This window comes from Pimephales promelas, chromosome 10 (assembly GCF_988280905.1).
Source record: "Pimephales promelas chromosome 10, fPimPro1.hap1.1, whole genome shotgun sequence".
Classification (NCBI taxonomy): domain Eukaryota; kingdom Metazoa; phylum Chordata; class Actinopteri; order Cypriniformes; family Leuciscidae; genus Pimephales; species Pimephales promelas.
Genome location: NC_142778.1, coordinates 35920072 through 35941026, shown reverse-complemented (window position 1 = coordinate 35941026; position 20955 = coordinate 35920072). Strand labels below are relative to the sequence as shown.

General features: G+C 35.7%; 1 protein-coding gene across 1 annotated transcript in view; it reads left to right on the top strand.

The window, feature by feature from the left end:
• Window positions 1–20955, top strand: part of prtga (protogenin homolog a (Gallus gallus)) — a 48261-nt gene that overhangs the window by 6025 nt on the left and 21281 nt on the right. The window contains exons 3-10 of the mRNA XM_039684177.2: window positions 5609–5753; window positions 8066–8199; window positions 9331–9627; window positions 10289–10448; window positions 12461–12708; window positions 15315–15479; window positions 16974–17279; window positions 20807–20955. The exon at window positions 20807–20955 is cut by the window's right edge and continues 40 nt beyond it. Of these exons, the coding sequence (XP_039540111.2) occupies window positions 5609–5753; window positions 8066–8199; window positions 9331–9627; window positions 10289–10448; window positions 12461–12708; window positions 15315–15479; window positions 16974–17279; window positions 20807–20955 (1604 nt within the window). The remainder of the gene's footprint in view (window positions 1–5608; window positions 5754–8065; window positions 8200–9330; window positions 9628–10288; window positions 10449–12460; window positions 12709–15314; window positions 15480–16973; window positions 17280–20806) is intronic.

Genomic DNA, 20955 nt, shown 5'->3' with positions numbered 1-20955 from the left:
GATTAGAACTGGGCAATAATATAGTTTTGCAATGAGACAAGCAATCAAGCAGTTGAGATTTGCTATATAGTGCACACACACACACACACACACACATACATGTATGTGCAAGTACATGTGATGTATGCGAATGAGCTTGGACATACTTGTATATCTAACTTTATATGAAGAGCTGGCCGATAATATAGTTACATTTTGCGATAAAATAATATAAAGTTTTTAGCATAAATTAAATTTTGTATTTAATTTAAATATATCATTTTTTTTAAGATATTAAATATTTGTATTTAAATTTTACATGTTTGTTGTATTTAATATTTTTAGTTAATATATTAAATACCTTAGTTAAATATATTAAATATTTGTAGTTAAATATGTTACATATTTTTAGTTAAATATATTAAATTTATTTAGTTAAATATATTATATAGTTTTAGTTAAATATATTAAATTTCTTAGTTAAATATATTATATAGTTTTAGTTAAATATATTAAATGTTTTTAGTTAAGTATATTAAATATTTTTACTTAAATATATAAATATTTTTTGTTTAACATATTAATTTTTTTTTTAATATATTACATATTTTAGTTAAATATATTACATATTTTAGTTAAATATATTAAATATTTTTAGTTAAATATATTACATATTTTGAGTTAAATATATTAAATATTTTGAGTTAAATATATTAAATATTTTAGTTAAATATATTAAATATCTTAGTTAAGTATATTAAATATTTTTAGTTAAATATATTACATATTTTGAGTTAAATATATTACATATTTTGAGTTAAATATATTAAATATTTTGAGTTAAATTTTAAATATTTTTAGTTAAATATATTAAATATTTTTAGTTAAATATATTAAATATTTTTAGTTAAATATATTAAATATTTTTAGTTAAATATATTAAATATTTTTAGTTAAATTGCAGCATCCTATACAAATAGCACTCCTCGTAAGTGCATGCTCAATTATATTGAATTACATGCATGATTATAACCAACACAATCACAATGCGCTATATAGGATTGTATGCATGCTCCCTTAATCTGGGCGAATGCATGGCATTAATGTTTCTGTCTATATCATGATGAGTGCACCTTAAAACCAGTGAGTTATTCTACATTTGTTTGACCACAGATCATGCTCTCTGGTTGGCCATTTGACCTGTGGCTCTTCAGCGGATCAGATAAGACACGCACACAATAGCCGAGCTGTTTCAGAGCGGGGGGGATAAGGGTCTCCGGGAATTCAACAGCCTCCAGCTCGCTCTGCAACTGCCCAAGAGACTGAAAGGCCAAAGGCCACAGGGAGAGGTCCTGAGTGTGGCCTCTGATTGGCCGGAGAGGGGCTGATTCTGGCCTCTGATTGGCCGGAGGGGGTCATGTGGTCGGGGGCTGTAAATCGCCTCCTGGCTGGACAAACCATGATTGATCTGAAGCTTTTTAGGTTTGCATTCTTCCCTTCTGTTCACAGGCGAAGCATTCTTTGCCTCTGCTGTCATTTCTCTAAAGAAGGAGCGAGAGGTGAGGTCAGGTCACGACACCGCAGGACACTGTTTGTTCACAGCGCTCGCTCGGCTCCTTGTGCATTATGCATCTGCTAATAAAACCTTAAAACGTCTCAAATTACTTTGCATTAAAGATGAATAAATGGATTAACTGGCATCCTCCGTTACAGCATTTTTAACCTGTCAAAGTTGCATTTAACTGTGTCGAATCTCTTCATTGGTCTCTAGAGAACAAGCGGAGACACTAATGAACAACTTTCAGTTTTACTCTGTGAATGAGGATGTTAAGTGATGTTTTACTCTGACAGAAACATTATAGTGTGTGTGTGTGTGTGTGTGTGAGGCTGAAATGTCAGTATGTTGGTGGCATCTCTTACCTGCACTAAAAGATCTTTTAAGGGCTCTTGGTAATGATCCGCTTTCAGAAAACACTAACACACTCGTATTGCTTTACCATCTCTGACAGTCACACGCTGAACAGTCACAATAACACACAGAGGGTGAAAGTTTCGTCCCTGACTGCACGAGTATTATTTTAATGTCAGTCTGTATAGCGATTAGAAGAATATCGTAGAATGTGAAAAAAAAAATTTTTGGGGGGTCATTTATGTTCTGAGTCACTTTTATGTAGAAATAGAGACCAATTATTTGTATTTTTGGCATTTGATTTCAGTGAGAGAGTCGTATAATGAGATTTTTACAGTACATTTAACTCCCATATTGCGTGGTCCATTTAATCTGCGCATGAAAAATCAATTTATGAAATGATTTATGTTTTGGATGATTCATAGCACTATTATTAATATAAGTTAAATTTAGTTAGTAAAAATAAGTTATTTTAGTGCGTAAGTTTAAAAAAGTGACAGAAAAAAAACATTTATAATGTTACAAAAAGATTTCTGTATTGTTTCTAACTTTTTATACTTCATAAAATCCTCGACACCAATATGAAGCAGCACGACTTGTTTTAAACATCGATAATAATCATAAATATTTCCTGAGCAAATCATCATATTAAAGTGATTTCTGAAGGATCATGTGACAGTATTGATGCTGAAAATTCAGCTTTGATCACAGGATATAAATTACATTTTACGATATATTCACATAGAAAACAGCTATTTTAAATTGTAATAATATTTCATATTTTTTCTGTATTTTTGCCATTGATTAGCAGAAGAGACTTAATAAAAAACGACCTCAAACTTTTGAACGGCAGTGTAGATTTAATGATATTGCATGCAATTTGTTGATGACGTTATGGTGGACATAATTCCTGCTCGTATTGAACAATTTAAAGCAGGTTATACCAAAGTAAATAATATTTGTCTTCATAATCGTTTAATCAAAATTCTCCACCTCTGAAGCAAATTTCCTTTCAGGCCACTTAAACTCAACCAATCCTCATTTGACTGCATATCATCAATCACGATCAAATCAAGGAAATATGGGTGGTGAATACAGTTTCATGCTGAGACTAGTTTTAAATAAATTGCATAAAATGTTGAATACAGTAGTTGTAATGATGTTTCTCTCTCCATGACTCTGAAACGGAAGTGTCCTCTTCTAATGTTGCCGTGTTGTGCTAGTGGATCCTCACAGGTTCATGTTTGGTGGCCTGAGATGCCTAAGCAGGGATGATCTTACTGCTGGTCAGGATTTGATGAGGTCAAAGGTGAGAGGTCAGGTCAGTGGAAGGGCCAGACTTACAGATCCTTTTATAATGCAGCTGCGTGGCAGAAGAACATGAGTATCTTCTTAAATGAAAAGATTCTACCATTGCTCTAAAGTTGGCTATGTTTGAAAAGAAAAGAAATTAAGGTTTTTGATGAAAACATTCCAGGATTTTTCTCCATATAATGGACTTCAATGGGAACCAAACGGTTGACGGTTTCAGTGCAAACTGTTCAAAGGGCTTTAAACGAATCCAGATGATGAATAAGGGTCTCATCAAGTGAAACGATCGCTCATTTAATAAGTAAATAACAAAGTTTAAGTTTTTATAAGCACAAATGCTCGCCTTGTTGACTCCTGTTCGAACTTGTTCATCAAAATGAACAAATCTTTTTCCGAGTCAACTCATTCATTTCGTTCGTTGAATAAACCAAATGACTTGAAAAAAGATTCGAAGAAAGTGTCTTTTGGAGTTATTTATTTATTAAATGAGCGATCGTTTCGCTTGATAAGACCCTTATTCATCGTCCGGAATAATTTAAAGCCCTTTGAACACTTTGCAGTTTGCACTGAAACTCTCATTTTGACCTTGAACCGTTTGGTCCCCATTGAAGTCCATTATATGGAAAAAATCCTGGAATGTTTCCATCAAAAACCTTAATTTCTTTTCGACTGAAGAAAGAAAGACATGGACATCTTGGATGACATGGGGGTGAGTAAATTATCAGCAAAAGTTTTTTTTAAAAGTGAAGTGTGTAAGTCTTTTATATGTTGTTTATATTGGGACTGTTGGTCACCCTAGATTAAGATGTGTATTTCTAAACCGTCTGTATGTTCTGTGAGGCTGTAGTAGTTTTACATCTGTAATGAAGACTTCCTCTCGGTGATGGGATCGATCTTATCCGTGTCTTACTTAATCTTTGTACCGCAACTCTGATTTTATCATCATCTCCGTCCTAACGTGAGATTTATACTGAGGTCTGTATGTAAGCAGAGCTCCCATTGATTCCTGTTAACTAATCATTGACCCGAGGGGGTGGGGGGCGATCGTAATGGGTTTTGGGGGTTTTATGGCCATCAGTGTGAGAAGGTCAGACCTGGACCGTAGCAGCGAAGTAAAGGCCTCACTGAAGACTAACATAATGCTTTTCAATCATAAAACAGGCTGTGTTTGCTTGACTGGTGTGTATTGTGTTTGCTTTTACTGATTATTATCACTCTGAAAGCAAGAAAAGTCTTTGTAAAGGTACACTGTAAAAAAAGTCAATTTTACTTAATTTTTTCAAGGCAAGTTTTTGCACTGATATTTAACTAAGTTAAGAAATTAAGTCATTTTTATTTAGCTAATTAAGAATTAAGTAATATCTATTCGATTTAATTCAATTTTTCTTCAACATTTCACTCAAACAATATAACATTGAATTAAACCACTCTGTTTAAGTAATCAATACTTGCAGTGTGTCTCATCATGTCTTGATATAGTATGTGTGAATGCAGACCTCATATTTGGTAGACAATACACAATGACGGTAACATTTGATAGATCGTTTTTGCGTTTGAATGTGTCATTTTAAGTAGAAAATGAACTCCAAATGTCACAAAATGGCAAATTACTAATCCTAACAACAAAAGTAATGATAAAATAGTGTAAATACAGCTGGAAAACAGTGAAAAATCAACCTCATTAATTATTCATGGCCCAGTGCATGATGGGAACACTAGTATCAGAAAAGTTGAGTAATTTTACTTAATTTTATAATGTTGATATTTACGCTTTTATTTCTACACGATTGAATTGAGTTCTACTATAGAATTTACTTATTTTTTAAAATTCTTGCCTGAAGTAACTTTTTTCATGTAAAATTACATTGTTTTTTTCTGTAGTATTTACTTCACCACAAAATCATTTTTATCAGTGTAGTTTCATCATTTACTCACTAATAACACACCTATTTTTCATTTATAATAGTTTCTTTTTTGTTTTAAACTTTGAAATGTATTGCATTTAAATATGAACATTTTCTAATGTTTTGTTAGAGAGAAAGCAAAGGTAACGAGCAAAAGGGTCCGTGTTTAGAGACTAACAAACACACACACAGAAGTGTTACCAAAAGGTGTGTGTGTTATGCTAACGTGAGGTGTGTGCTGCTATTGTTTATCTAAAGCTTTTGGTTTAGTTTGGCTCATTCATCTCCACTGACAGTGTGAGCATGTGTCCTGGATCGTCTTACAACCAAACCAAGCCTCTCTCTCGTTCGATTTAGTTTATCTCATTGGCATTTGAACAATGTTCAGATTTGCCATTAAAGCAAGAGATTATCCATTCACAGCTCAATACGTGACTATTGATAGTATTGTTAGAGAAGGAGCTGACCGTTATGTAGATGATGATTTTATGTTGTCTTTCTGCAGGTTTATCGACCTTCACTCAGCAGCCGTCATCAATCACGGTTACGGACGGATCCGTCGCGCGATTCGCCTGTAAAATCAGTGCCACGCCCCCACCAATCATCACCTGGGAGTTTAACAGAGTCACTTTACCACTGGCCACTGAAAGGTAAAGCTCCGCCCACTTGCTAGAGGGAGGAAGGGCTTAGTGTGGACCACTTACACTTATCCTCAAAGTCTCTATGAAATCAAACATTGAAATCAGATGAAATCGGTCACTTTTCACACATTTACTGTTTTCTACATGGTGAGTGAGACATAGTGCACTATATAGGGGATAGGGAAGGATTCAAACTGTGTAAATATGCTTTCCTTTGGGGCGAATGAAGTCGGGGTTCATGTTAGTGTTAGAGCCCGACCAATGAAGGATTTTGAAGGCCGATACCGATACAAATATTTTTGGGTTTTAAAATCCGATATTCCGATATATCGGCCGATATTTTATTTTATTTATTTATTTATTTATTTTAAACTGGAGATGATTAGTCACAAATTTTGTCATGCTTATTTGAGTTAAGAGAACTGATGGGGATGTTCTTTTAATAGTTATTCAAACAATGTATGTATCGTGACCAACTCAACGAGTGTTGCCAACAGGAACGGTGTAGAGTGCCCTCTGGTGGACAAACTATACAACTCAAACACTCATGACATGGTTCAAGCGTGTTTCGTCCATTTTTTTATTTTATTTTTTAAATATTCATTTATCAGGCATTATAACTGCCGATACCGATAGTTTGGAAAACGCCTAATATCGGCCGATAATATCGGTCTGGCTCTATTTAGTGTCACGCGAACAGCTACAGCTCCAGAGACACGACAGCACAGAGCAGATCATGCGATCGAGTCAATGAGAGCCCAAAATGTATCGGACCCAGTTTAATTCTAACGGTTGGAGATTATGAGGAAACGGCGGATTTAACGAGCTCTGGTGATATAAACAAAACGCAATTGGCTATTTTTTAAAAAAAGGGGAGGAGCTGCTTGATATGCCCCGCCCTCTCTTCTAGGGATGCACCGAAATGAAAATTCTTGGCCGAAACCGAAAACCGAAAAAAAGGAAACCAAGGCCGAAAACCGAAACACCGAAAGAAATTATGCCAATTATTAGTATCATTGCATTTATGGCTATGACTGTGTACAAACGTTACTAAAATCAAGGCATTGCAATTGCATAAATTAATATCAAATTTTCAAAGAATAAATCAATTACAAATTATGCAAATATTTATTTAGCACAATGCACAGTATAAAATAAAATTCAAACTAAAATGTTTAACTTGACCCCACTCATGTGTACATTAAATAATAATCTAAAGGCCTGCAGAAAGGTTTTAAAATTAAATGTTCTCTCATAAAAACAAAGCCGAGCGCGAACTTATTCTCATCACACCAGCACCCTTTGCACGTCTAAATTAGTTTCTTACATTTTAAAAATTTAGCATACAATAGCATAAAAAGCCTTTTTAAATGAACAAAGGTCCGTGATTAATACAAATGTACATGAAATTTAATGAAACATGTTTAGTGAATGTAGAAAATATTTAAGAGAGCATTAATTTAGTTCTATACATATATGTTCCCATATATATTTTTTGTAATGTCACAAGTAATAATCTCAGGGTTTACTGGGTTTTACATGATTATTTTGTATTGGTTGTGGTATACTAAAAAATAAACATGCCATGTGTTTATATTTCTTCTTCTCACCGATTCCTAATGGTTAGAGGACAGTTACTTTAGTCGTCCCCTGTCGTTTCAAGGAATAGTACAACGGCGAGTGGGTCCAGTATAAACGCCTCGACCGTTTGGAGCGGTGCGCGAGTGGAGACTCGCGCATACTTTCGCCTGCCTCCGTGGCGCGAGTCTCCATAGTTTATACTTGGCCCGCTCACATCCGGAGTCGTCGTCATGGCGGCGCGCATTGTTTAGAGCAGATATAGGTGGATAAACAAGGTTTCCGTCTCCTCGCGGGTTCAGATTCACTGAAATGCGTCCGCACCGCAGACATGTTGCTTCAGACAAGCACGTGCAGGTCGCGGTTTCTGTTTGCGTCATCACAACATTTCGGCCGTATTGTTTCGGTGATAAAAGACTTTTGGCCGAAAACCGAAAATGCACTTTTGGGCCATTTTCGGCCGAAAATTTTCGGTGGCCGAATATTCGGTGCATCCCTACTCTCTTCATGGTTCAGTGGAAATGTGTTTCAAGACACTTCAATTTGGCTTATTCTAATATACATTGTATTCCTGTTCCACCATTATTTTAATTATTTGATTAATGCATGTTCTTGTGATTAATTCATTGTGACTATTTCATTTGTGCATGTTGATCTAAAGAAGAAAATAAATAGTTTCAGCATAAAATCCACTTGATTTTACCTGATGGTTTTTGTGTGAATGTTTGCATGTCTCAATCTAGAATCACAGTGTTGCCCAGCGGCGTTTTACAAATTCAGGGAGTTGAACAGACGGATGCTGGGAGTTACCGCTGTGTGGCGACTAACATCGCCAGCCGACGCAGGAGCGCCGACGCCACGCTAACCGTCACCGCAGGTTAGATATCCACCCAAACATGTAGCTCACCAAAGTATTTCTGCACAGGGAGTTTATACAGTCAAAGCACAATTATTTAATTACAACATTTATAATTATTTAATTTCAACATTTCTCACATTATCACAGTTTAGAAAATGGTAAGAAAATATGACAAGAGTTGATATTTCACTGGTTTTGTCCTAGACTCTCACAAATGAGTTATGTTAAACATCTATCAGCTGTTAAGTTGAACTACACAATTAGATAATAGCAGTTTAGCTCAAACGATTACCAAGCAATGCTTCATGTTGTTCAGTCTGTGTGTAAAAAGGTCGCATTAGCAATTAAATTCAGCAAAACATGGTCAGGTCAAAGTGTCTGAATCATTTTTGGTCCCAATTTTTATACATTTTACTGGTAGTAACTGTAACGATTTTTTTAGGTTTAACCCTAAAACTGTATTCTGGACAAATGTGGGCAAAATAGTTTTGATTTATTTTTTAAAAATACTTCCCTTGATCTGAGTGGTACAAGACTTGGCTACTTTTCCTAAGTTTACCTCCTGAACACAAATTTTTTTTTTTGACTCAATTCTACAATGTTAAGTGTGTGAAAAAACTCCTTAATATTGTATTTGGGTCAAAAATGGGCACCCATAGAAATGAATGGGAAAAACTGTAATTGAGAGCATTCTAAAATAAGCCAAAATAAGACACCAGGTGACAGCAAAGTCACTTCATCTTTAGGTTTTAGCTTGAAGAACTTATTGGAATGATCTTTTAATGTAGTTAAAAAATAAATAAATAAATAAAACATAAAAATAAGCATAATTTAAATAGAAAATATGGTACTTTTTGGAGTAAATAAATTCAAAAATACCCCTAAAATAAAAAAAACACCATAAATGGATAGACAAAACTTTATCGAAGACAGTGATATAACATTTATAATAAATAAAAAAGTCCTGTGTGCCCACATTTGTCCACAATTACAGGATTAAGGGCTATAAAGTGAGTACGGTTTGAGGGTTTACTTTATTTTGCTATCCTCACTTGCATAAATGAACTTCACCCGCTTGGTTTGACTGTATATTTACATACAGTATATTTCACTTTAATTTACACTTGCCATCTTTTGACTTTTCAATAGCTCCATCTCCCAGAGTTCCTCAAAGGCCTCGAATCATCGCCGGCCCGCAGAATCTGACCGTGGCGGTTCACGGTTCGGCTCTGCTGGAGTGCGTGGCGACCGGACATCCTCGTCCGCTGATCTCATGGAGCCGGGCCGACCATAAATCCATCGACGTTCACAAAACGAAGGTCCTTGGCAATGGAAACCTGCTCATATCTGACGTGAAACCCCAACACGCGGGAATGTACTTCTGCCGAGCGACTACACCTGGAACCAGAAACTACACCATTACAGCCGCTAATATAACTGTGCTAGGTAAACAATCGTTATCGTGGATGTGTTTGCTTTATGGCCTTCTTAATACTCAAAGAAAAATATGTGGTGTACACTACAAGTCAAAAGTTTTTTTTTTTTTTCTGCTCATCAAAGCTGCTTTTATTTGATCACAAATACAGTAAAAACAGTGAAATATATTCACATTTTTTAATTGTAATAAAATGTCAAATTATAATTTATTCTTGTTATCAAAGCTGAATTTACTCCACATGATCCTTCAGAAATCACTCTGATATATTGATTTGCTGCTCAAGAAACATTCATGATTATTATCAATGTTGAAAAATGTTTTTTTTATGAACCATTATTATTAATTGACTAACTGATAATGACTATGCAACAATTAAGCATATTAGAAGGATTACTGAAGGCTCATTTGACACTAAAAACTTGAGTAATACCAGGAAAATGTACACAATATTTAACAATGTTATTGTTTTTACTAGTGATGTGTGCAACGACTAATTTGCACAATAAAAACTAGTATTTCCAAGTCGACTAGTATCTAGTTTTTACAATATTTTAATCACATAAATGCAGCCTTGGTGAGCATGAGAGACTTCTTTCAAAAACAGAAGAAATTGTAATTATTCTGATTATTCTTGCACAAATACATCTCTGTGCTTTTATGTTTGTGCAGCGCCTCCATCTCTCGTGGAGTGGCCTGAAAGCGTGACCCGACCCAGAGCCGGTACCGCCCGCTTTGTGTGTGTGGCCGAGGGATTTCCCAGCCCTCAGATCACATGGCTGAAGAACGGTGAACCCGTTCACTCCAACGGACGCATCAAGATGTACAACAGGTACTGCATGTGGAAAACATCCATGTGCGATCAGGACATGCAGGACATGTTTTTTAGTGCTGGGCAACGATTAATCGCATCCAAAATAAAAGTTTCTTTACATTAAATGTGTGTGGGCTGTGTATAATTATTTTGTATATATAAATAGTTTACACACATATGCATGTATACATTTAAGAAATATTTGCATGTATATACTGTGATAGCAGGTATGGGCAACAATTAATCACGATTAATCGCATCCAAAATAAAAGTTTGTGTTTATATAATATATGTGTGTGTACTGTGTATAATTATTTTGTATATAAAAATTCACACATGCATGCATGTATATATTTAAGAAAAATGTGTTAAATTTTTGTGTTAAGAAAATATTAATATTTAATATTTATGTAAAAATATATAACAAGTATTTACATGCAAATAGTTATTTAATATATACATACATGTATACAAAATAATTATACACACTACACACACATTTATTATGTAAACAAAAACTTTTATTTTGGATGCGATTAATCGCAATTAATCGTGACCCAGCCCCATCAATATAAACATTTTATATATTGATAAGACTGTACATTTTTCTTAAATATATACATGCATGTGTGTGTATGTATAAATATACAAAACAATTATACACACATATATATATATTATGTAAAAACATACTTTTATTTTGGATACGAATAATCCTGATTAATCGTTGCCCAGCCCTAATATTTATACATTTTATATATTGATAATACACATTGATATATATGCATATATACAAAATAATTTACATTATATACAGTATGTCTTTACTATGAATAACACAAACTGCGATTAATCGTTGCCCAGCACTTGTTTTTTTTTTCTTAATCGTTCAACACGCCTCACAACCACTCTGAATTATATCATGTCTTAAAGTAGATATGGACACTTTCTGAACACTTTGTGCACGTTGCATTTGTTTCTATTTGACTTATCAGGAGTTTGAGTTGTTGAGCCCAACCTGACGCCCAGACAGGCTTTAGGCCGCTGACGTTGCTCAGGTCTTGAATTGGCTCATTTGTCTGCTGGAAACTCAGTCCTGCTGAAATATTCATCGGCTGGTTTCTTCTGTGGAACAAGAGAGGGTTAATTATTCAGCGCTCTGCTAATGGTGTTTGAGCTGATTTTTCTCTTTGATTTTCCTCTAATTTGTTTTCCTGTCTAGGTTTGGTATTGGATCCTGAAAGCGAACAGGGAGGGCGAGTGATTTGGACTAGTGCTATTGACGTGTTCATGTTAAACATGCATGTTAAATATATACATGTGTTCTTGCATCTAGGTAGTAAAATGTGCTGAGGATATGCACTCACAAAAATTACCAGCCCTAAAAAAAAAAAATAATGTAATATAATTTTCCTTAAATTATTATATTAAATGAAGAAAAAAAGTTTTATGAAAATATGCAAAAATTTTACCAGCCCTACTACTAAGATTCTTATAATATAATATAATATAAAATTATAAATGTTCCCTAAATTATTATTTAAAATAAAAAAAACACACATTTCCCACCAAATTCACAGTAATGAGGTAGTAAAATGTGAGGTGGTAAAATGCAAAAAATTCTCTAATAAGATTATAATAATAATATAATATTTTTTCTTCTGTTATTATATTATATAACGATTATTCCCCTGAATTCTCATTACTCTAAAGCATGCTGATGTTTTAGTTTTGTTAATTGTAGCAGTATTTTCCATGGTGAGTCTCATACTTAATAATGTAATGCAGTTTTTTTTTCAATAGATTTTCTTTTAAAATATATGTTTGAATGAACGGTAGTGCAACTAAATATTAAAAAAAGAATTATGCTTTACAGTAATGTGAATTTGGGGGTAAAATGTGGTTAATTTCTATGAAAAAAATGCAATTTTCTTTTTTACCCGTCTCAATAATGCAAAAACGATTATTGTTTTTTTACTTAAAGATTTTTTAAGAGACATCCTAAGGCACACCTCATTGTGTTTTCACAGTAAACTAGTGATAAACCAGATTATTCCGGAAGATGACGGCATATATCAGTGTGAGGCGGAGAACGAGCAGGGTTCAGTTCTGGCCATGGCTCGTCTGATCGTAGTGATGTCCGACAACCGGCCGAGCGCGCCCAGAAACATCCGCGCCGACACCGTGTCCAGCTCCGCCATCCTGCTGGCCTGGGAGAGACCCGTGTACAACTCGGACAAAGTCATCGCCTACTCTGTGCACTACATGAAGGCAGAAGGTGAGTGTCTCGGATATAAACGGAGAAGTGTGGAGCTGTCAGCGGTGAAAATAATGTAAATGCAAAACTATTTCCGCAAAATATATGCGTCGATTTTTATTTTCAGCTCCTGCTTTAAAAAAATGCATGTTACTAAACTATTTTTAAAATTATTATTATTATTTAACATTTATTTTATTATGAGCCATCCCGTTTTCAAAGGGGGCCCTCGAATCTAGATGCAAAAATTGACCTTACAACAGCTGTCAAATAAAACATAACAACAAAAACAAATACAAATACAAAAACATACTTTACAATAATGGTACAGAAATATATAAACAAAACCCATACAAAAAAGACATTTACTCACACAAGACTCTCTAAAGTAAACGCATATAATATGTACCAAAACCAAAATATTATAATATGATAATTATTTTCCTTAAATTACTATATTAAATAAAGATGCATATCCAGTAATGAGAATTTGATTGATAGAAAGCTTCGTTTTTATAGATATAATGCAAAAAAAATGTTGCAGACGCTAAAAATTATCAAACTATATTATGTATTATAAAGAAAATGATTGAAAACACTCTTTCCCCTAAATTCTCTCTACTGTAATGTGTTTTAGTTTAGTTTGTGGTAGTTTTCATTACTCTCTGTGGTGAGTCTCATGATTTGTAATAATGCAGTATGATTTTATTCAGTCAATTTTGTAATATTTCATATATTTAAATGAGCTTAAAGGAGTGGATCACTTTTTAAAAAAAATGTGCTGATAATTTACTCACCCCCATGTCATCCAAGATGTCCATGTCTTTCTTTCTTCCGTCGAAAAGAAATTAAGGTTTTTAATGAAAACATTCCAGGATTTTTCTCCATATAATGGACTTCAATGGGAACCAAACGGTTCAAGGTCCAAATGAGAGTTTCAGTGCAAACTGCAAACTGTTCAACGGGCTTTAAACGATTCCAGACGATGAATAAGGGTCCCATCAAGCGAAACTTGATAAATAAATAACAAAGTTTAAGTTTTATAAGCTCAAATGCTCGCCTTGCTCTGTTTTGTGTGAGCATTTGAGCTTATAAAACTTAAACTTTGTTGTTGTTTTTTAAATGAGCGATAGTTTTGCTTGATAAGACCCTTATTCATCGTCTGGAATCGTTTAAAGCCCTTTGAACAGTTTGCACTGAAACTCTCATTTGGACCTTGAACCGTTTGGTTCCCATTGAAGTCCATTATATGGAGAAAAATCCTTTTTTTTTCATCAAAAACCTTAATTTCTTTTCGACTGAAGAAAGAAAGACATGGACATCTTGGATGACATGGGGGTGAGTAAATTATCAGCAATTTTTTTTCAAAAGTGAACTCCTTTAAATCAAAGTCAGTGCAACATTCCAATAATGAGAGTTCGAGAGTTTATGAAAATAGAAGCCCAATAAATTCAGAATTATTCTTGATTTTGTGGGAGAAATGCTCTCTCTCTCCATTCAGGACAGTTGCAAAAGTCACTTTTGGACAAAAATGCTTGCGATTTGAATGCTTTTAGATTTTGAGAAAGACATCCAAATAAAAGACCTGCAAAACAATGAGATGTCCAACAGGAACTGTCCTGACAAGTGTGAAACCCTTATTAGGGAGTTTGCCGGTTGCACTTGGACTTCCCGAATTCCCGGCTATTATTGGGAGAAGAAAAGCTGAAGAGAAAGAGTACATGCTGCATCTGCTTTCCAGGGCAAAAAGCATCGGAAGTGATTGAAAAGAGGGCTAATTATCCCGAGTGTTGGAGTGTCTTAATCTAACCCTGAAGAGGCTTTAGGGGGTTTGTCTCTGTGCGTCAGAGTCAAAGTCTTCAGTGTGGCCATTCAGCGCCAGAACAAGGTCTTTTCTGTTGACTGTCGAGTTTCTTGTTTATTGGGTCAGAAATTCAGTTGGGGACTCAATGCTGCAGAGTGCTTCTTTTATTTGGCCATTTTAATGTAGCCTTGTTAAAGTGTTATCAGGTGCAGTGGACCTGTGGGAAAACCAGCAGGTGGAATTCTCCTTGATAAAGCGGTTCGTTAAAAGAAGGCTGTGTTGATTGAGTTGACATGTTTCCTTTTAATCCGGCCCTGGGTTTTGAATTGTAGTAGACTTCATGCATTTACATTTATCAAGTGTGAGAACGAAGCACGCTAACTCTGGGTAGTTTGGTATATATGCATTATTAGTTTGAATTTAGTGCCCCAGTGGTGAAAATCAAGCACTGTTTTTAATATTTAATAAGAAAAATAAGAATTGACTCTTTAAAACTGCAGTGAACCAAAGACAGTCTCAAAAACACAGTTTTGTGTTTCTGACGTTGCAAACTAGCTTGTAACCAATCAGATCAACACTTAATCATCAACCAGTGGATCTCTTAGTGGAGGCGGGTCTCATTTGCATATTCATAGAATCACGCATACTAAATGAGGCAAGGGTGTAGCTATTTACAAGCTATTTTAAGGCATAAAGAAAAAAAACTTTTGTGATCAAAGACGAGTTGATCGACTTGGATTGCATTTGATCAGTTCATGCATTCCCTGAGAATCGAGTGCGTCATGCTTTCCAGTTTCCACACAGGCTTGTCGTGTCTCAACAGGTCTAAATAACGAAGAGTACCAGATTGTTATCGGTAACGATACCACCCGCTACATCATTGATGACCTGGAGGCCGGGCAAAACTACACCTTTTACATCGTGGCGTACATGCCCATGGGTGCCAGTCGCATGTCGGACCACGTCATGCAGCGCACGTTCGAGGACGGTGAGTAGGGGATGAGAATCAGACACGCAAAAGTTGTGTTAGAAGATACAAACATGAACAAAAGCATGCTCGTGATTGGTTAATCCTCTTCAATGACTGTTCAGAAAGGGTTTATCTTCCTCTCACGCAGGAGAGTTTCTTAAACACTGTTTTTTTAAGTGTTAATCCACTTTATTTAGGAATGAGCTGAGTGAGCTTGTTTATTTGCCTTTAAAAACATGCAACATTCATTATATAGATCCACTCGTAATCCACCGAAACAGTTGGTTTGCATGACCATTTTCTATATGTAAATGTCACAAAATGAGTCACAAGGGTCAATTTATGCGTCTGGAAGCTGAATTAATAAGCTTTCCATTGATTTATGGATTAAGATGGGACAATATATGGCTGAGATATGTCTATTTGAAAATCTGGAATATGAGGGTGCAAAAAAAAAATCAAAACAGTTGTCCATTTTTTGTTTTGTTTTTTTTTTGTTTCACAATTTTAAAAAAATCAATATTTACGGTAATATATTAAGCAGTGAATTTAAAAATGTCTTCATGGAACATGGAGCTTTGGATCTTTAATATCCTAATGATTTTTTGCATAAAAGAAAAATGGATAATTTTGACCCATACATGTATTGTTGTTGGCTAATGCCATAAATATACTCACTTTGTGATCCAGGGTCACACATTTAGTCTGTTATCATTGTCTAATGCTTAGTGGGTTTAAAGGAGTAGTTCACTTTAAAAAAAAAACTTTCCTTATAGTTTACTCACCCCTGTGTCATCCAAGATGTCCATTTTCGAAAAGAAATTAAGGTTTTTGATGAAAACATTACAGGATTTTTCTCCATATAATGGACTTCAATGGGAACCAAACGGTTCAAGGTCCAAAAGACAGTTTCAGTGCAAACTGTTCAAAGGGCTTTAAACGATTCTAGACGATGAATAAGGGTCTTATCAAGCGAAACGATCGCTCATTTAATTTTTTTTTACGTTTTATTAGCTCAAATGGTCGCCTTGCTCTGTTCTGTGTGACTCTCCTGTTCATCAAAACGAACGAATCTTTTCCAGAGTCAACTTTCTATTCGTTGAATGAACCAAATGACACGAAAAAAGATTCATTCATTTTGATGAACGAGTTCGAACAGGAGAGTCACACAGAACAGAGCAAGGCGACCATTTGAGCTTATAAAACTTAAACTTTGTTATTTATTTATTAAATGAGCGATCGTTTCTTTAGATAAGACCCTTATTCATCATCTGGAATCGTTTAATCGCCCTTTGAACAGTTTGCACTGAAACTGTCTTTTGGACCTTGAACCGTTTGGTTCCCATTGAAGTCCATTATATGGAAAGCCATCAAAAACCTTAATTTCTTTTCGACTGAAGAAAGAAATCTTAGATAACATTGGATGACATTTTTTTAAAAGTGAACTACTCCTTTAACTTCTGCATCTCATTAAGCTCATTATATTTCTCATTTCTCTCTCCGTCGTCTCAGTTCCCTTGCGTGCTCCTGAGTTGAGCCTCACCAGCCGCAGTCCCACTGATATTCAGGTGTCGTGGCAGCCTCTGTCTCATAAGCTGAGTCGCGGCCGTGTTTCTGCGTACCGCCTCTCGTACAGGACCAGCGCAGACGAGGCGCTGACACAACTGGAGCTCTCGGGACACAAAACTCATCACCTTCTGGAGGGTCTTCAGCCCGACACTACGTACCTGCTGCGTGTGGCTGCGGCGACCGGCGTGGGCTGGGGGGAACCGTCGGCCTGGACGTCACACAGGACACCCAAGACTTCCAGCAACAAAGGTGGAGCATCAGTCTGAATATATATTCGGGGTGTAATGGTTCAAATTACTTGCAATTCGTTCTGTCAGGACCACTATTGTCCAGTTAGCGTACAGTTTGAATTGGCGGTCGATGTAGCCTAGCATGATTAAGAGCTGCCCTTACGGTGAACGGCACAGAACCAACATGAATGTATATCAGATTTCATTCATTCATTTTAATGTACAACATATTTCGAGAATTTAGTCTGATTCAGAGGGAATCAGAAGGCCAAATCCTGACTGGACTGGAGCAGCTGGGTAATTCTTACTTACTTTACTTTATTCAGGACTCAAAAAGAAAGGTCCATAGTACAAAAAAAAACCAGTTACAACAAAGCAATAAATAAATATAAAATACAAAGTTCATTACCTTTCATTTGCAATATACAAACAGGTGCACCAATGTCTCCACAGTCTAGATGTAAACCTAACAGAGCTAAAACCACTATGGGCTAAAGCTTGTATAATCCTCTTTTCAGAGACAGAAATTCTACACATGTATCGAAAAATAAAATTTCTTATTAAGGCAGTACAGGCAGTAATTCGCTCCTGAGAAACTCGATAGCTGCTGATAATACTGAAGGAGTTATATATGTATACAGTGATAAGCGTCGTATTCCTATAGGTGTTCGTGGATCACCTGAGAGTCACGGTTTTAGGTTCACGTTTTCGCTACACGGTATGTGTTAGGTTCAGGGAAAAAAGGGCTACTGTCAAATAAAAATGAAGAAAAATAAGAACAAATAATCAAACTACAAGCAACAGCGCAAATAAATACAAAAAGAGCAAAGATGATGATAAAATAAACTGCTTTTCAGGTTTTTCGGGTAGGTCTAACATTAGTTTTCAGCTACAGAAATTGAGTAAATTAAACAAATGTTAAAAAGCATTGCATATTTTACTTTATAGTAAAGATTAAGCCTTATTAAAGTTACAAAAGCTATTCAATCGAGAGTATGTAAAACACAGACAGCACGTTTATTAGGCTGTTAGGCTCCACTTTTTTTGGAAATAGGCTCATTTTACAACTCCCTCAGGGTTAAACATTTGAGTTTTACCGTTTTCGAATCCATTCAGCCGATTTTCTGATATTTAGAAGAATATCCGTAACCAGACAGTTTCTGGTCTCATTGACTTCCGTAGTAGGAAAAGAAATATACTATGGAAGTCAATGAGAGCAGAAACTGTCTGGTTACTGATATTCTTTTAAATATCAGAAAATCGGCTGAATGGATTTGAAAACGGTAAAAACTCAACACTTTAACTCTGGGGGAGTTGTAAAATGAGCCTATTTCCAAAAAAAGTGGAGTATCCCTTTAAGACTTAATACACTGATACTGATTCACATGCGTTGTCTTTCTCGACTGTTTACGTTCTCTTAAAGGATTAGTTCACTTTTGAAAAAACTTTTGCTGATAATTTACTCACCCCCATGTCATCCAAGATGTCCATGTCTTTCTTTCCTCAGTCGAAAAGAAATTTAGGTTTTTGATGAAAACATTCCAGGATTTTTCTCCATATAATGGACTTCAATGGGAACCGGATGGTTCAAGGTCCAAAAGATAGTGTTAATAACACTTTCAGATGCAGCTTCAAATGTCTTTAAACGATATCAGACGATGAATAAGGGTCTTATCATGCGAAACGATCGGTTATTTCAAAGCTTATTCCAAAAATTTAACTTTTATAAGGTCAAATGCTAGCCTTTCTCCATTCTGTGAGGCGCGTTTGTAACGTCACGTAATACGTAATTACGTTCAAAAGGTCACGGGCGACGTAGCCGGAAGTACAGAATCAAAATCGTCCGACATCGTTGTTTTCCCTTTTAATTCCTTTTTTGTAAACGGTGTTTGAGTTAGTTTTCACGTTCAACCTATGCGTTCAACTTGTAAACACTGACTCTGTACTTCCGGCTACGTCGCCCGTGACCTTTTGAACGTAATTACGTAATACGTGACGTTGCAAACGCGCCTCACAGAATAGAGCAAGGCTAGCATTTGTCCTTAGAAAAGTTACATTTTTGGAATAAGCTTTGAAATAACTGATCGTTTCGCATGATAAGACCCTTATTCATCGTCTGGTGTCGTTTAAAGACATTTGAAGCTGCATCTGAAACTGTTATTAACACTGTCTTTTGGACCTTGAACCATCCGGTTCCCATTGAAGTCCATTATATGGAGAAAAATCCTGGAATGTTTTCATCAAAAACCTAGATTTCTTTTCGACTGAGGAAAGAAAGACATGGACATCTTGGATGACATGGGGGTGAGTAAATTATCAGCAAAAGTTTTTTCAAAAGTGAACTAATCCTTTAAGGCATAACTGACTATGTGTGCTAGGATACTATCTATCTATCTATCTATCTATCTATCTATCTATCTATCTATCTATCTATCTATCTATCTATCTATCTATCTATCTATCTATCTATCTATCTATCTATCTATCTATCTATCTATCTATCTATCAGATCTATATCTATACTTTTAAAAGATTAGGGTGAATCTTGCTCTCTTTCTCTTTGCTTTGGCCTGGTAATCTTTTTAAGGCATTGCATTTGTTCCTGCATGACCTTTTGACCCTCCTTCTCATCCACATTAGAAAGGTTTTAGTCATGGATTATAAAGCAAGAGCCGCAGGCCTCAGCTCACATATCAGACTCTGTCAGGCCGTCACCTGTGATCTGCAGGAACACACTCTGTCAGATTGCTAACGCCTACAAAGATACACTGCAGCCACGGGAAACTCTGCAGGAGTGTGTAGTAGAGTTGGGATTGATTTAACCCCGGTGTCGTCCCATCTCTTCTGGACCCGAGAGATTCAGTTGTGGCCGATAAATCTTGAGGTTACTGGACTGTGCTTTAGAAATTTCTCATGTTTTGTTCTTCCCATTAGTTAGAGTTTCAGCGAAATGAACCGCTCAACTATCCAGTCCTAAATTACTGTGTTTTGTAGTCTGAGAACACTAGTCGTGTTTCCGTTTTTTTTTCCCAGGGCAAAAATAGACCATAAATATTGCATAAATATTAATAAATTCAATCAAATTGTCTCAAAACGCTAAATTAAAAAGAAAAAATATTATAGAACAAAAATAAATTGTATTGTTTTTTACTGGAATGGAGGAAGTTTCATTTTTAGGTGTCCGGTCACTTCTGACCGGGAAGGCTCAGGACGTGACTCCTAAACGAAGACCATCAGAGGGTTAAAAAATAATGTCTAGTGCAGTGTCTGAAATATACAGCAACCTACCAACATCCATTGCTACGACTTTTGTTATGACTTATCGTGAAAGGAAATGACGTTTTAGATGCATAACATCGGATAATTGAAACAACTTCATTTCGTAATCGTTTTTATCGACATTTAGAAAATTTGCACAAATCTGTAATGGAAACACGGCTACTGTCAACTCAACATGCATCCTCTTGACTTCTTTAGGAGCCAGGTTTATGATTGGCTGATATTGTGAACTTGTTTTTCTGATCGGCTGTGTGTTTTCTCCCACAGTGCCTCTGGCACCAGAGCTTCAGCTGGAGTCTCTGAACTGCACGACTGTCGTGTTGCGTTGGCATCTTCCAGCGGGAAGCAGCACGGCACTGCAGGGCTACAAACTCTCATACCATGAAGAGAGCCAAGCTGACGGACCGCCGACCCAG